The sequence below is a fragment of the Saccoglossus kowalevskii genome, chromosome 9 (assembly GCF_978046115.1).
Source record: "Saccoglossus kowalevskii chromosome 9, keSacKowa6.1, whole genome shotgun sequence".
In the NCBI taxonomy this organism is placed as follows: Eukaryota; Metazoa; Hemichordata; class Enteropneusta; family Harrimaniidae; genus Saccoglossus; species Saccoglossus kowalevskii.
Window position 1 is genome coordinate 8,596,505 of NC_140649.1, and position 17,011 is coordinate 8,613,515.

General features: G+C 37.3%; 1 protein-coding gene across 1 annotated transcript; it reads left to right on the top strand.

Annotated features, from left to right (window-relative positions):
- Positions 1-76: 76 nt before the first annotated feature.
- LOC100368156 (SCL-interrupting locus protein homolog) lies at positions 77-10,564 on the top strand. Its single transcript, XM_006824254.3, has 16 exons — positions 77-327; positions 1,757-1,919; positions 2,457-2,507; positions 2,677-2,792; positions 3,206-3,381; positions 3,684-3,931; positions 4,076-4,159; positions 4,409-4,495; positions 4,648-4,789; positions 5,220-5,329; positions 5,816-5,954; positions 6,237-7,445; positions 7,596-8,038; positions 8,263-8,497; positions 8,911-9,134; positions 9,542-10,564. The coding sequence occupies exons 2-16, from the start codon at positions 1,768-1,770 to the stop codon at positions 10,155-10,157; spliced, it is 4,032 nt and encodes a 1,343-aa protein (XP_006824317.2). The 5' UTR covers positions 77-327; positions 1,757-1,767; the 3' UTR covers positions 10,158-10,564.
- Positions 10,565-17,011: the final 6,447 nt, after the last annotated feature.

Sequence of the window (17,011 nt, forward strand, 5' to 3'; positions counted from 1 at the left end):
TCAGTGGGTTTGATAGAATAATATATCCATGTTGTAGTTGTAAACATGTATTTATATATGTAGCAGAACATCGCATTTGTATTTGTGTTGGCTTCTGGAACACAGACTCTCGCAACAAAAATAAGCCGTAAAACTACAAAATTGATTTTGTAAAACGGGTTTGGAGAACACAGAGTAGAACAAACGAACAAACAGGCGCGTTGGTTTGATTTACCAGAAGTTGACCTACGAGAAAATATCAACAAAAAAACTACTATTCCTGAGAAAATTTATCAAAATATCGCCGACTATGATATGTCCGGGGTGAAAGCGATGTCCTGATTGTAGGTATGTGCGCCCCGGTGGCTCTATGAGTGCGGGAGCGGTGATTCCGTTACAGAATGTGTTAGGTTTTGACACGCCAAATCACGTCTAGAAAGAGAATCATGTTTGCTATTGTGTACACACATTAACACTGTTGTCGTAAACGAACGTCAGCCTCAATACACAGGTGACATACCTCAATAACCGCCTATCTATACAAGTAAGAGCACGTAAACTCCTGCAGAAACATGAAATTTTGGGCGGCCAGTATAAAATTTTGTCGTACCAGTGGTTATTGGTTCAGTGTGTGTTTGGAATGTCGTACTGACGGGAGATCAAGTGTTAGTTTGGCGAGCTCTGATTTCGCTACCAATTGGAATTGGATAGTTGCAGCGTTTTTCATTTTGACATTTGCCTGCAAGGCTTTCTGTAATTTGTAGTTGGTCCCACGAGAGGTACGTCTTTATTTTGTTTTAATATAATTTTTCATATCTTTGCTGAATATATGTTTATCAATGTTGGGGAATCGTATGTCTTGTCATCAACAACGTAACCGACTAGTCCGACGAGTTCCAAGTGTCAGTTAATTTGGAAACCCATTCTTATTTCAGCTCGTCGCAAACTTTTACAATTCCGTTTGATTATAGACCATTCATGGCTAGCCTGAGTGATTTAACAAAATCGCAGCCCAAATTACTAATAAACATAGTGGTATTTGATTTTTTTTTAAATAACAGTTTCTGAAAGATGATCTCTTCAACTCTGTAGTTCCATTATATTTGAATCTAGTTCTGACTTTATGACTGAATTTATGTCTAGTTGAAAGTTTGCTTGTTTTCTCTACAAGTTTAGTTGTTCATTGTTAAATATTCTCGCTGCATAATCGTTTCCAGATTTTAGTGATCTATCTGATAAAAGTAAAATTGCATTTATGCATTTAAAAAAAGAAAGACAACTTTTTGAAAAATGTCATCATCCTTGTATTTGAAGTGTTAATCCAAATCTGGACAGTTACTCTGCACACAATTTAGATAAGATAACTCTACCTCTAGGAAGGAAAGATTGGGAGATTATGATCTGATAATCTCTGTACTTAGTGTTTATTGCTCACGACCAGTTAGCTGATAAACTTATGAGACATTGTTTCCTTTGTGATTTAAATCAGTGTATTGTCACAAACAATGGATCAGTTGATCAGATTACCATTCATGCAATCATTTAGTGGTATCAGATTTTCTCGAAACCAATTGCTATGAGAGACTATTAGATCACCTGATATTATAACATAGTTTAAATAAACAATTGCACTTGAACATGTTTTGAGTTGCCTTACCTTAATAATGTCAAGGTAATTTTTATTTGTACACATGGGTGGGAACGGTTCTTGTTGCAACATGTTACTTTGAGCACCACGTTTTACGACCCCAAAATTATTTTATTTTTCTCTCTGTAGATTGACTGACAATGAGTTTAGCAGTCAGCTTGAACAAACTACCATCCTATGTGAAGGAATCCGCCTATTTTCAACAGCCACAGCAAGATAAGACAACCAACAGGCCCTCGCCACTCAGTGGTGTTGTCCCATTGAAGTTTCCAGCAACAAGGAATATACTGTGGTAAGTAAAGAAGCTAGCATTATGTCACAGATTTCATCCTGCCCTTCCAGTGCCTTTCCCCCTTTTTAATTGTCTGAACAACTTGCATAAATAGACTTGAGGAGATTGCACAGTAAAATGTTCGTATAAAAATAAAATATTCAGTCTTGTTGGACTCCAGATGGTGGTGCACAATAATTTGTTAACTATATTTATTGGAAAACTTTATATTACTAAACTGACAGTCCCTGAGTATAGTTCAGTGTCAATAAAAATTTGATCTAATTTTTACATCATTAGACATGCAGCTTGCCAGTCATTACAACACACCGACTAACTCAGATGCAATCTTGCTGATGAATGCAACAGAATGCGATATCTTTACTGATTTGTTGAAATAATATATTTTTTTTTTTTTAATTGTTTTTGTGCCAGGTGACAGTTCCGGACATAAAGTGTCACTGTTGTCTCCTGACTTTTTTTTATGTTCAAATTGCCATGAACATAATAACTTTACTGATTTGTTGAAATAATATTTTGTTTATTTATTCGCTACAGGAATAGATCTCAGACTGGTCCAGCATGTATTCTGCATCCCACACAGAAAAAGTAAGACACTTTGTTTTGGTTTTTTGAATATAACTGCTTCTTTCTTAAAAATTAATTCAATATTTAAAAAGGCAATCTAAACTTTCAGTGAACATTTGATAGACATAAGGGAGCAATGTTAACAGTTTTGACACTTTCATTGATTTCTTTCACTATTTTTGCATTACAGGGAGATAAGCTTCCATATACTGGAGAAGACATTACAACTTGCTCACCGTCATGCCAAACAAGCCAGTAAACAACCTTATAATTGCTTTCTCATTGCATCAGTTAATATCGATTCAGGTAAGTGATGAAGACATGATTTGTCAGTTAAGGAAGCTACTCATCTCCAAGAATTTCCTGTTTAAAATTTCTACACTGTATTTCCACTCTCTATTAAAGATGCATCACAAATACAAATACATATGAACTAAAAATGCCATATTGTATGCTGGATCATCAACATACAAATTATTTTGATCGTTGACGTACCTTTGTTATTTGCATGTGCTACCAAATATAGTGTTTGTTTTATTGACTCTAACATGGCTGTCTTGTGATGTGTGAAATAATGTGACTACGAATATATTCAACAAGTTAATACAAAATCTATAAGCCTCTTAAGTTTGGTGTTAGTGATCAGTGTTTTATTTTACTTCTGTCATCTTCAATTTCAATGAGTTTGTTTGCTCAACTTATTTCCTTGTTCTTTATAGGTGATGGAATAACTGTGACTGTAGATCGATTTGATCCAGGTCGTGACCTGCCCGGTAGACCATGTCGTGTTCCTACTGCTCAACTACCAGGGGACCATCTCATTCCCCTTGGAGTAACAATAACACCACAAGAAAACCAGTCACCTTCTACTGAACAATTCATTGCCTCTTTTAAGGTAAGAAGAAATTTTATTAACTACTGTAAAACCAATTATTTTCACTAGCATTTAATTTCACTATTTGGATACTTTGAGCATATATATTTGTTTTGGTTCTTAAATTTTCCACTGAACAGTGAGTTCTATTGTTATTTTACTTGTCACTTGTTACTTATCAACTAAAATAGCTAAAGTAAAACCTTGTGAATAAATAATGCATTTATAGTATTTTAAGATGCAATTACTAAACACACTGGTGTAATATACATTTCCCTCTTTTCAATATTTGAGTCAAATAAACCTGTATTTGGTTTCCATAGTTACTGCATCACCAGTGTACAAGTAAAGATTCCATCGATGTCAACCGACTCCTCTCATTGAGAGCGCAGTGTTGTTGCTATGACAACGATGAAGATGTCACTTTCAATCTACATATCACCGGGGTTTCGGCATCAACAGAGTTTGAAGCCGTCCCCATCAACCCAATTCCAGTAATACCCACAGCACTAGCTCGTAACTTATCCGGTCCTCTCAGTCTAAGTGATGTACAAGGCACTCCAAAATCAGGGTAGGTTGACATCTCTATTGAATAAAAAAAAAATGAAGGTTCGTTGTCATCACTGTGTTTGTTTTTCTGAAATTTCATGTATTTCATTTGTTGTATTCAAATAAATGTTGTAACCATATAAAATATATGATCTTTTCCCCTCAGGTATTTAACCATGGACCAAACCCGAAAATTATTGTTATTATTGGAGTCAGATCCAAAAGTTCAGAATTTGCCACTGGTTGGAATGTAAGTATTGCTATTTAGCATAATAAATGAAATTACCGGGTAACAGTCTCCAATTCTTGTAGAATTGCCAGAAGATCTTTTATGCATTTTGACTCCACCAAAATGATAAAAAAGCTGTTTGCATTGCAACTATTTGTAATATTTTACTTGTATATTTCTAGTTTTAATTATCTGTCTTCCTCCCTTCTCTGCGATACATGTATCTCTAATGTACTCTATACCTTGATTAATATTATATTCTCCTTTCAGTTGGGTGAGTGGTATTGCCTGTATTCAGAATCCATTTGTCTGGGCAAGCTGTCTGAGGTATATGTTTAACAGTGCCATTCAAGAAAGGTGAGTAAATACAAGTTTTAGTAGTGCAATTATTATCAACCTGGGGTTTAACTTTAAATCAAATACGATTCTCAACCTGAGTTTTCAGCTATGACTTTTGTTTTTTGTAATTAAGTCCAGTTTTCCTGATTTTCTCTTGTTTTTATTTCTAGGGTGTGTAGTGGAAGTCAGGGCTTTCTACTAGTGCTGTATTCACCAACACATGTCAACCCAGAGTTTTACGAGTGTATCGCTAAACAAGATAAACTCAACTTCCAGCTATTTACTTGTGAGGAAAACCTACATACATTTAAGGTACGCTTTTCAGTCATGAAATCATCCTGCTTTTCAGTGAATCAGTGTATGCATGTATTTACCATACTAGTTGCGTAATGATGGTTTGCTTTGAATTGCTGTTTACTATATGTGTAGAATACAGAAATATGCCGGTCTTTTCGTAAGAACTCTAATCCTGCCCCTTCTGTGCCATTTTAAATGTATATGCCCCACTTTAAAAAGACGCTTATAGTAACCTGGAGGGGCATATATTTTGGAGAGCTTGAGTTATAGAGTTAGGGTTCAGTTGGGAGAGGGGGTGGGCTTGAAGATGTCTTTCTACATTGGTGAAGACAAAATTTGGCAAATATCACTGACACTCTGTGTGGTAGGGCAAAAGAGAAATTTTGTTTCGCTGTAGCGATTTTCAGAATGTATATTCATTTATGTTTATTATCATTATTCGCAGCATGGTGAGCAGAGTTCACGTCCACCTACACAGCTGGAGCTACTGCCAGCTACTACTGGGGCTTACAAAGATGTATTTATGGAAGCTGTCAAACAAACACCACAAATAGAGTAAGTGGGAAACTGTTTCAGAAAACAACTCTGGTTATATTTTCAAAAATTGTCAACAATGGTAGCTAAATTTCTATTGTATAGATAACAACAACAATAGCAGAAGTTAGTATTGTTGTTCATTTAGTGTACACTGTACAAAGTGGAAAAACATAAAAATTGGCCATGTTATGAGAATCATGATGTGGTCAATCAGGTTATGGAAGGTTAATAAGGTTATATACTGATTTTCAATCAATGAACTGATAATCGCTGAAGAATGACATGAAAGTAAAAACTGTGAAATACTTTTAGTTTTGCTATTTTCACTGAAGGCAATAAAAAACATTGAAAATGCTTTTTAACCCTATGCATTAAAAGTATTCCCATTATGTTTGTTTTTTTTAACAAAAAATATTCCAGCTAAAATAAGTAACTAGTCTATTCTGGTTTGTATCTTCAATTATTGTATTGATATTTAAATTGTTTTAAATCTTTTTTTGGCAGATCCAGTCCTGCCTTGCCACCTGAGATACAGCTGCAAAGAATGTTTCCAGGAAATGCCAATAATTCCATGGAAGAAGAAAAAGAAGCAAATAGTTCAATCCCAAGACCCTCACCAAGTCCCCATCCTCTTGGAAGCAAGGTATGCAAATATTCTTATCAGAATTCCATCTATATTTATGCTGTGCCTTCTCATTGGTTGCTGCTTGTGTACCATTGCATATTAGCCAATCACTGTCCAGTTTACAAACTGTAAATCTGCCCAGCTGTGATAAGTCACTTTATAAGCTGCATGCCTCAAATGGTTAGTTATGTGACCATTATGATATGCAAATCACATGTAAAAAAGATACAGGTGTTCTGTTATTGTTGACAGCATACCCTACTTTGCATATTCATTGCAATACTTTTCTCTCTCCCACAGACACCAAGTATAGAACATTCAGTACCAGAACTTTCTCTCATTTTTGATGAAAGCTTCCTAGAGCATGTGCCAGTGCTGGACAATTCTCATTCTACTCCAGCCAAAGAAGTATTCAACTCGAAATCTAAAATTGACATCAGTGCTCAGGAAAATGGTCCTTATCAATCAAACAGGGTGAATAAATCCTCAGGTGGTCCTGTTAACCCATCTCCTAAATTGATGGAGCGGAGTAATAGACCTGGACCCTTACGGCCATTGAATATGGATCTTAATCAGTCTCATCAAGGTCCTCCAAGCCCAGCTGTATTGTCTCCACAGCCTATGATGAACAGAGGTGTGCCACCTCGGGCTATGATGTCACCAAGACCAAGGATGAACAACCAGTATCAAGGACCTAAACCATGTCAACAACAACAACAACAACAACAGCAACATCAACAAGCAATGAATCGACAACATCCTCCAAATTATCAACAACAACATAATCAGGGTCCTGTGTATCACCAACCACCACAAAATAACTATGGTCCACCAGCACCGCAGCAAGGTGGCAATTTTAATAACGGTCCTCCCTCTCAGGTACATGGAGGATATCGTCCACCAGTCAATGGTAGACCACGGATGAATGCACCTACAACTAACCCTAATAATGGAAACAAACAATGCTACAACAACAGAGCACCTACAAATCCACCAATGCAACGCCCACTACTCCGACCATCTTCAAATGTACAGACCATAAATAACCCTAGATCTTTCACACCAATCAATAATACACACACTAACCAGCTACCTACACAGCCAAATTATCAACATATTAATACTAGGACTCAAGGACATTACGGCAACATCTCTCCACCGCAGCGATTACAAAGCTCGCCACCAGACAGTAGAGTCTCGCCACCACAGAGTAAAATCTCTCCACCAAGAGGAAGACCACCAACGCCAACTGTTCTATCGAACGGAGAAGTTAGAATGCCACCGAATCAGTACCCATACAAAATGCAGCAGCAGCACTCTGAGCAGTATTCACCACCAAGACAACAACAGCCAATGTTTGTAGGAGGTCCCAATAAGAATAATTCTCCACCTAATAACTCCACACCTATAAGACGTAATAGCTACTCCAGTGACTCCTCTACTTTATCTCCTGATGCATATCAGTTACTAATGGAACAGGATAAACAACTTAAACTTCTACAGGCTCAGGTAAATAGACTTTCTATTTTGTCACTTAACCCACAAGTTTTTTTTTTCACTACTTTTTTCTTTTCTTTTGATTTTTCAAAATGTTGTAAAAAATAAAGCTGAAAAAACATGATGATGCAAGACATTAATTCCTTCTGTATAATTTCACAGATTCAGTTGTTACTCCAAGCTCAGACCAACAATGGCAATCGTGGCTCCTCTGTTTCTTCATCTACAACCATGACACCACCAGCAACACCAGCAAGCAGCACTTGTCTGCCAAACAGCTTCAATACAGCACCAGCATTTCGGCAGTCCTTGGGGCGAAAAATGGACATGGCTACCTCACCGATGAACTTTCAGCAACATAACAGAATGAGGGCAATGTCAACTAACACCGGAGCAAGTCTATTGATGTCTCCTGCTGCATCTCACTTCAGTTCTGATGTTAGCCAGTCACAGGTTTCTAGCACCAGTACTCGTATGTCAAGCAGGATGTTTGATATGAGTGGGACGTTTGCTCTGCAATCTATGCAAGAACAGACAGACAGCATGGTGTCTCCGATTGTTGCTGTTGATTTGCAGAGTTTTGCCGATAGCAGTCCTCCTCAAAGGTAAGGCAATGTGACAATAAAAAAGATATCTGTGGTTTCCTTTATTTTCTGTTGAATACTTTGTTTTGATAAATTCATTTTATATATCTGAAATGTGATTTTTACTTTTATGTAGCCTTTATTTGGAAACATTCTTTTAAAATTCCAAATCCTGTAAGTAAGGCTGTACTTTATGCACTTCCACAACAGTAAAAAGTAAATTCACTTTTTTTTTCTATTTTCAGGCATCCTGATTCAGAAAGTAGTTGTATGAATTCTAGTAACATTCAACACGACGAACGAATACAAAGCCCTGTATTTGGAGAAAGCGTTAGCATGCATATGCGACAACAGAAGAAAGCAGAACAGCAACAGCAACAACAACAACAACATCACAAAATTTTAAAAGAGGAACCAGTTGAGGAAAATGAGAATAGTTTACTTATCAAAGATGAGAAGAAGTTTTATGAGCAAGTGTTGGTGAGTGTTATTGTGATTACATTCATGCAACATTATCTGGAATAGCATTAGGGTTTCAGTGCATAGACAACGTCAATAAAAATGACTCACCTGGTTATGCTTAGCATAAATGTCAGTATTGTGTATAACATTTTACACAAATACTACCGGTATATGCTATTATGAAATAGTATAAAATTTTCACTCTAGGGTTAATATGAAATTGATGAATATTCATGGCCAGACATGTCAATCATGGTTTCTTTTCTATATGACCACGCTAGATTGATATTGTGATGTTACAAAATAAGCTTCACCCACAGCAAGGAATTTATTTTTACTTCATTTCTTGAGAGTACTTGGTCATAAATGTTTATATAAACATAACATAATGTGTATCTTTTTTTGATGAGTATGATTTTGTTTCTTATCAGGGTCAGGTAAACCAGTTCCTTCAGAAGTCAACAGATTCATCAGGCAGTCAAAATAACAGTGTGTGTAGCAGTGATAAAACCTTGGAAGAGTCGAAGAGCTATACTGGTGATAGTTATTGTAATAGCACCATTCAAACACCAACCAAGAGTGATCTTACAAAATTGGGCTCCTCGTTCGATGACAGTGATATCCTTCCAACTAAAGGTTCATCTGAATATTCAAGGTAAGTCAACAATTATTTAAGGCATGTTTTTTGATGCAGACATTGTCATTATTTCGTGTTTGAATACCGGTATTATCAATCAAATGATTATAATTATCAGAATTTACAGACAGACAACCAAATTCAGTGTCGCCCTCTAGTGGGTGTGTTAAAATGCTTTTGTTTTTTGAATTTTATTTTTACTACATGTTTTGTGCACGGCACTTTCAAATTTTGTGTAAACAAACAAGTTACTTTATATGCATTTTACGCATAAGATGGGACCCATATCGAACACAACTCTGTGTGGCGCTCTAATCGTCCCACTTCAATTACATGTCTTTACTGGCTATTGATATAGCTATCTTTTATGTTGAGTGTTTCGAAAACTTGAAATTAATTAATTTCTGCATTTTTCTTGCTTGCAGATGTGATTCTTTCACAAGTGATTATTTTCCACACATAAATTACACATCGCTGGCTGATTTTACTATGGATGGTGGGGACCTAAGCTTTGAAGCTAATGCCATTGCCATGAAGTATCTATCAGATAAACAGTTGTCCAAACTCTCGCATCACATGGGTGAACAACGCCACAAGGTATCTGAAGAGAAGCTATTGCAAACAGTTTTAACTAAGGCTGCTTCAGACAAATCAATGTTTGGGTCAAGTGTAACCGATAGCTCTTCTGGGGTGAACATGTCACTGGCAACTCGCAAATATCTCGAAAAATATGGACTCTTAGATAAGTCCGGGGGAAGTAGTAGCTGCAGCACCATTGAAGAAGTTAGTCTGTGTCAACGTTGTGGCGAGGAAGTCAAAGACAGCCCACAGCATAGGAGGACATGCTACAGTCCGCCATCACGGGACACAAGTTGTAAAACCCCTGAAGTATCATGCTTGGAATGTCAGTCGACGTCGACAAACAGGGTACTATCATTTTCTCAAGTGTCACAAGAATCCAAAAAAACTACCAAAAGCGACTGCAGTACAGGAAACATTTTAGATTTGAAGAAACTTCGAGATATGCCAAAACTGCTGTAATTATATTCGTTTTAAAACTTACTTATAAATGATTCAACATACAGCAGAGGACATAAATTTGTAGATACCACAAAGTTCTTTGTTTTTTTTATTATTATATATACAAATCTTGTACATTTTGTGAAAGTTGGATAAATTTATTCTTTGAACAATCATTATAAACTATCATGCATCCAAATCAAAGCTAATTTAATCTACAAATGCTATCTTCCAAAAATGATGCATTCTTAATTTCCAACTTGTATTCTTTTCGTACTTCTTGTCAAAATTTGTTTTTTTATTATATTTATTTTTGTATAGATAAAATAAAATTTGATTGAGGTGAGAAAATTATGTTTTAACTTTATGACAATGAATTGCTGTAATTTTAATTGTAAATAAAGTATTATTACCTGTAAACTTTATAATAGTGTAACGTTCTTTATATATTTGGAAAAGTGGTGTAATGTCATGGTGTATATAAAATTAATTACAATGACCAACTGAAGTGTGTAGTGTTAATGTACACAAATTGTAGAATAAGGACACGGGGATCATTTCTTGGAGCTACTGTTGGTGGAAAATGGTTTCTTTTGAGAAGCATTCCATGCTGCTGACATGCGAAAAGTCTCTATGTTGTAATACATCTACCTGATGAGAATAATAAATGGGGGGCTCTTAGGGTCAAAACAATTTATCATGTACGAGTTGTGACCTCCAAATAACATTGGATGAAGCAAATAAAACCAATTTGATACTGTAAATGCATTATAAGTATGCACTACTTTGTAATTTCGCTGATGGGTAAAATCTGCCTCCAAGTGAACGTGTTAAATAACAATAGAACATACTGTTTCCCGGGGCAAAAAAACCTTAGTAACTGCTCCAAAAAAATCAAAGTATTAACATTAAATGACAGTAAAAATAATCTAACAGTACATTGATAAATTAGTTTGACATCGAACAGACCTCAGTCATGAGATTTGCGAAAGGTAAGTGGCTTGGTGCGCCACGACAATTGACCAAACGTAAGACGGGTGGGGGTTGGCGTGAGAGGGCGCCATCAATCAGGATGGGACGTTTCAAAGCCGTTCCATGGTCTTTCGCATGCCATTGTCGAAGCAACAACGTTCTCCTACGAATAGTAACGTGAATCCAGGGCCGGAATCCCGACCCAGTGGAGCAATAGGGCAATTAAATCACTAGGGTAACAGGCCAACTCGCACCACATCAAACGTTGACGATACGATGACCAACAGGGTGCCATACTCTTTGCCCGATGGTAAAAGTATGTATTTTCCCAGTACCTGAGGCGAAACTATCGGGTATACTTGAGTCTACACGTTTGCCAGTGTCAGTTGTTTTGACTTTTCCATTATTTCGTTTATTGGGGTATGTATGACCTAAAAAAAGTACAGTATGCGAGTACTAAGATGGCCTAAAAATGGTCTATGCGAGGGTAAAATGAGTAATTTCCGGACGGTAAAACTACAGGTGTTAAAGGGCGGTAGTCGTCGCGCCACGCATGCGCGAGATATATGGGTCTCGTATAATGGCGACTTTGACTGTTGCGCAGATCAACGAGTACAAACTGAGACGTTACCAAGCTTTAATTAGGTATTTTAAGGTGATTGGAAGGTATTCGAAGGAGTCATGGGCGGTAATCAGTGCATGTCGCGCCCAGGTCAAACCTCATACTTGTGATTTCCATTAGAAGAGCGCATTGGATTGTGGGAAAACCAATTGTTATCTACACAAATGTCGCACATGCGCAGCGCGACGACCAACACCATTTAAATTGGACACAGAGTGGGTTGTCAGTGCGAGTAGCACTTGTGCAAAATGGTGCTAGATCCCGTGGTTAAATGGTACTAGGTCTAGCGATAAAATGGTACTAGATCTACTGCTGAAATGACGCTGGTTCTAGTGAGAAAATGTACACAATGCGAGGGGCATCGTTATCGCAATGTCACCGTCAACGATGTATTATGTTATTGTAGCACTACGTAATTAGGGGGGCAAGGGGGGTAGCTGGTACAGTTTTACGGGAAATAAAACGGGCTTTTTACAATTTACAAAGAAAAATAGACGTTTTTACAGTTTACAGTGAAAATTAAATTTTGCAGTGAATTGTTGTCATTTAGTCGTTTTACAGTTTAGAAAATGTAATTTCCCTGAATTCTTTACGACTTTTTTTTATTTGGATGTAAATTCTTGTACGTACCGAGAAAAATTACACATTTTTACAGTGTACGAAAAAAATATTTGATTAATTACGTTGTACGTCTAGCCTGTGATTACAGAATTACGGAATTTATTTTTTCAATTCACGTTGTACGAACAAAAAAATATTGCAGTTACGTTGAATGAAAATAACCCTTGCCCCCCCCTCTAATTATTGGCGAATAAATGTTGCATTACAATAAATATTTACGTATAATAGTATCATTAATTCTAATGAAAAGATTGACAGTGTATGTTATTTATTTTTTGTTATTTACCTCCAAGTTACTCGTCGATTTCTAGTAACGACTATCTAGTGCTGAATTAGCCTGACATGTAGGCTAGTAGCGCCCTCGCCGGTCAAACGGCATCGGTGTTGGGTTTGGAACACCGGGGAGGGCGCAACTCACGCGACTCGCCAGGCGAGTGCTGAATTAACACTGGGGAAATACTAGTATACACAATGCGAAGGCTTTGATGCTATTGTTAGACACTAGTAGTCGCCGCATGTGGTATTGGCTGATGACAAACCAAAGTCCCTGTGGACAAACACAGTCCCCAAATTATTGCGAACGCTGAAAAGTAGTTATTGAAACCATCCTTTTTGAGAACGATGTCATCCGGGGAATGCCACGCAATTGTGGACATATATTGTAAAAGTTGTGAGATATATATAATTTTTAAAGAGCGATAAAAAAAAATTATATCTCCTTGGTATTTGTCAAAGTATGTTCACAAGTATGTTCACAGTTAGTAACCGTGGTCTGTTGTCATTCATAACGATCGTTTTTGAGTTGCAAGTGTTTTTATTTGTCAATGTTGTTATGGGGTGAGTGGGGTATGTCATAGTAAAGAGCAAAGTTCTGCATTTTGTAGGCTGAGATTTAATACAAAGCAGGCACCAAGTAACAACAGAGGTGCATGAATCCACAGTTACCATTGGCTGGCGGTGCCCTCAAAAGTCAGCGCCGTGGCAAACAGCTGGACGGCTGTTCGTTTTTACTTTCGCTGTATCCAGTTCTTTGTGCCACTGAGCAACAAACGAGCCATTGTTTCCACGTGTTGAGCGTTGGAAAGGTTACCTGTACTATACTTTGTCATACTGTTGTGATATTGCTGTCAAGAGGGCAGTGCTATCTGTGTTAGTGCATAATGCAGATATTCCTTTCCTAAGAAACCTATAAACAAAAGAATATGCAATAACTGTGACACAAATTCAATTGAAGATGAAGAACATTTTCTATTGAATTGCCCAAAATATAACACACACAGGGAAAATTTCATCCAAAAAATTATGACACTACTTTCATCCAAAAATAAAAATATACAGTTCACATATATACTCTCAAGCAAAGATCCTGGCATAATTATAGAACTTGCCAATTATATACACAACACAAAGATTTATTTAACATTTAAATACTAGTTACGCTCTTTTGTTTTTGTTTTTATAATATTTTTACATATATGTTATTATTTTAAAACTATTTTTTGCTGTACTTATCCTATGTAAATCTTTTTACACGGAGGCAATAAAGTTATTATTATTATTAATGCATGTTTCCAGTCGCAGTATGGTTATAGAGAACATATGTCAATCGTCAAAGCTATGATTTGAGATAACCTTGAGATATATATGATGCAGTGGTGTAGTTGTGTGCTTAACACAACAACAACAGTGCCTGTAGCACTAATAAATATTGCCACTTATCTTACTGGTGAAGTAGAAACTCGTTTACAAAATGCAATTTATGATTTAGTCATTGACAATGTTCCCGGAGCTAGAGAACTAAGTGATCTTAACTCGGTTTGGCAAGAGAATGTGTAGCTAGAACAAGGGGTATGGCCAAGAAAAAACACCAATCCACTCAATTAGCGGTACAACAGGGCGATAAATTACTTGTTGTTGATAAAGAGCAAGCTAATTACAATGAAAGAAATGACAGGTAACTAAATAAATATAAGTTAAATGATAACAAGGTTAAGATGGAACAGAAAGTATTTACTTCCAACCAAAGCAAGGTGTATTACACCTTTTCTCATGGAAAATCTGTCAGATTGTGATGCCTACATAGTAGAAAAAATATGATTCATTGTCTTTATGTTTAAAACTCGTCGTTTAATTATATAACGTGTCTTAACATTTTTTTCTGATTCTGCTAAAGCAACAAGAAGTTAAAGTTGATCATCAAGGATGTGGCAACTCCACATGCTGCCTTCAATTCTGCACTGCATGACAATACAGTCTGCAAGTCAATGTTATGTCTTCAATGAGTTGGTTACATGGCCAAAGAGTTGCCAGCAAGAAGGTTTATCATGTGCTACCCCGAGGGGAACTAGCACATATTTGTGTCTCACACGTGTTGCAGCTGGCGGAAAATCCAACAATATTCATAGTTCACCCAAGAGTGGGAACCCGTGTCACATAGTAAACCATCACCAGTGGAAACACTAGAGAGGCCACCAGCTGTGAAGCACATACACAATGGTGATAAACAGCGTCAGAGAGATGAAATCCCTCTTCTGAAAGCACTCATTGTGCAGACCAGTTTGTTGGACTGATTAGTCGAATCAAACTGCGAGGAATCAAGTTTACAGGACACAGTCATGTCTGTGGGTAAATACATTCTACACAAACATCTTGCAGATATTTAAGTGAGACCCTTAGAGAACATCACAAGCATGTACAACCGACATGATACAAATGATTAAGTCAGGTGTTGCCGGGAATGATTGTCAGTGATGTGATATGCGAGTCACATATTCCTTGGGTGGCTTTGATTGTGTTGGGGACAAAATTGTAAAAGCTAGAGACTAGAGACTAGCCAAGAGTGAGTGTAACTGTCCACCTCATAAATTGAGTTTTGGTGGAGAAATTCAGTTACTCACATATGTTATGACAAGCGCTAAGTTGGATGCGACTGGGCACCAATGGCTTGGTGTCACAATACCATTTTGAACCTGATAAATGCAATGGTGATGCCCGTTCCATAGGGCACATCAAGGTTAATTGTATGTTGAAAGCATTAGACCATGCAGAGGGAGACTGTTGTAGTGATAAGCAGTGCTCAACATACAACCGTCATGCCAACCATGGAATTGTTCGGAGTGACTGAGGAGGCTGTTAATCAATTAGGGGCCTGACCTACTGTCTCTTCAGATGAATTGAGGGAGCTGCACTGGAGAATCCTAGTGATTTGCAGGCTGTGTTGGTATTTTGGGATGGCCCGTAAGACTACTCAGTAAAAGATAAATGGTGTGATTGTCGAGGTTAGATTGACACTGAGAGAATGGAAACATCCTTGCTTCAAGAATCAGGTTTTCCATTGCATGCACTTAACACTAGAGGAATGACATGTTGTCAGTTGGCACTGTCCAAAGTGTATTGTGGTACAGCCATAGAGACGCTTTACAATGATATGGGGCACCCTGGCAAAGAAAGGATTTAGGACTAGCTGAAGTTAAAGTTGTATTAGCACAGGATGAAGCGGGATGTGGATGAAAGGTGGAGACTGCAAAGACTATAGCATTGATGGATTATCTAACTGGTATAGTAGGAAATCCAGAGGGAGAAGTAAATGGTAGAGGAGTGTTGAAGTCAGGTACGACCTGAGGTTTGAAGAAGCAAGGTGTAATCCTTCTTATTTTAAGACCTGTATTTATATGATACTGTTGGATAGATTTAAATCGCTTAAATATGCTCATATGCAGTTTTGTGATATAGCGACCTCTTGTGATTGTTAGTATTTTATGTAGTTTATTGTTTATTTACATGCATTTAGCTTGTAATTCTTGTAATCCATGGCGTACTATATGTAATACGTGTGACATTGCTCATTATGGAACATTCTGCAAACGTTGATCTGGGGGAGAGAATCAACAAACCCTCACACACACAATCTTTTCGATTTGGCAGCCTCTGTGAGTTGTGTACGTCCAAAAATGTAATAGTATATGGCAAATATTAATCGTATTTTTATTAAGGCATTACTGTTAAATTGTTGTGTTGTGTTGGAGTTGTGATTATAATACCTCGACAGTCTATGATGTCAATGTTTAACTATAGCTTAAGTGTTGTGTCTGGTTGTTGGTTGATTGACTCATTCCCTGATAGTACCCGTATACCAAGTCCTCTACTTCAAACCCTTAAAATCCCTGTTAAAGAACCCTATTATTGGTGCATGAGACAGTCCATGTGATGTGGTGAGAAGGACGGGACGGTACTGTTTTTTCACTGAGATTATTTAGGCTTAAGGATAGATGTATTACCATCTACTCGCCTCTTCGGAGTCTCATGGCCGCCAGAGGACGGGGTATGTCACATGGTATGGTCACGTTGGGGAAGAGGCAGGTGTAGCTTGACGAGCCCCCAGCCAAATAGAGTGATGCAAACAATAGACAAAAATCAACAAACCAGAAATATTGTCACACACATACATTTTCAACACTATATCTATACTATACATGCAAGTAATGCTAGTTGCCAAACCGCGAAAATGAACAGAGCGTGCATTAGTGCTAGAAGTTGTGGTGATATTTACCTTGTCAACAGAACAACTTCTCACATAAAGTCACTCTCCTCCATGACTCGAAGAAGACACAGACTACACATTTTCACCACAGAAAATAATGATTATACAGAAACCATTGAA

What these genes read in the sequence shown, in the direction of transcription:
- LOC100368156 (XM_006824254.3), top strand. Translation starts at nt 1,768, where the DNA reads ATGAGTTTAGCAGTCAGCTTGAACAAACTACCATCCTATGTGAAGGAA. An exon ending in AATTCATTGCCTCTTTTAAG is followed by an intron (nt 3,382 to 3,683) that starts GTAAGAAGAAAT and finishes TGGTTTCCATAG; the next exon opens with TTACTGCATCACCAGTGTAC. An exon ending in AGTTTTATGAGCAAGTGTTG is followed by an intron (nt 8,498 to 8,910) that starts GTGAGTGTTATT and finishes GTTTCTTATCAG; the next exon opens with GGTCAGGTAAACCAGTTCCT.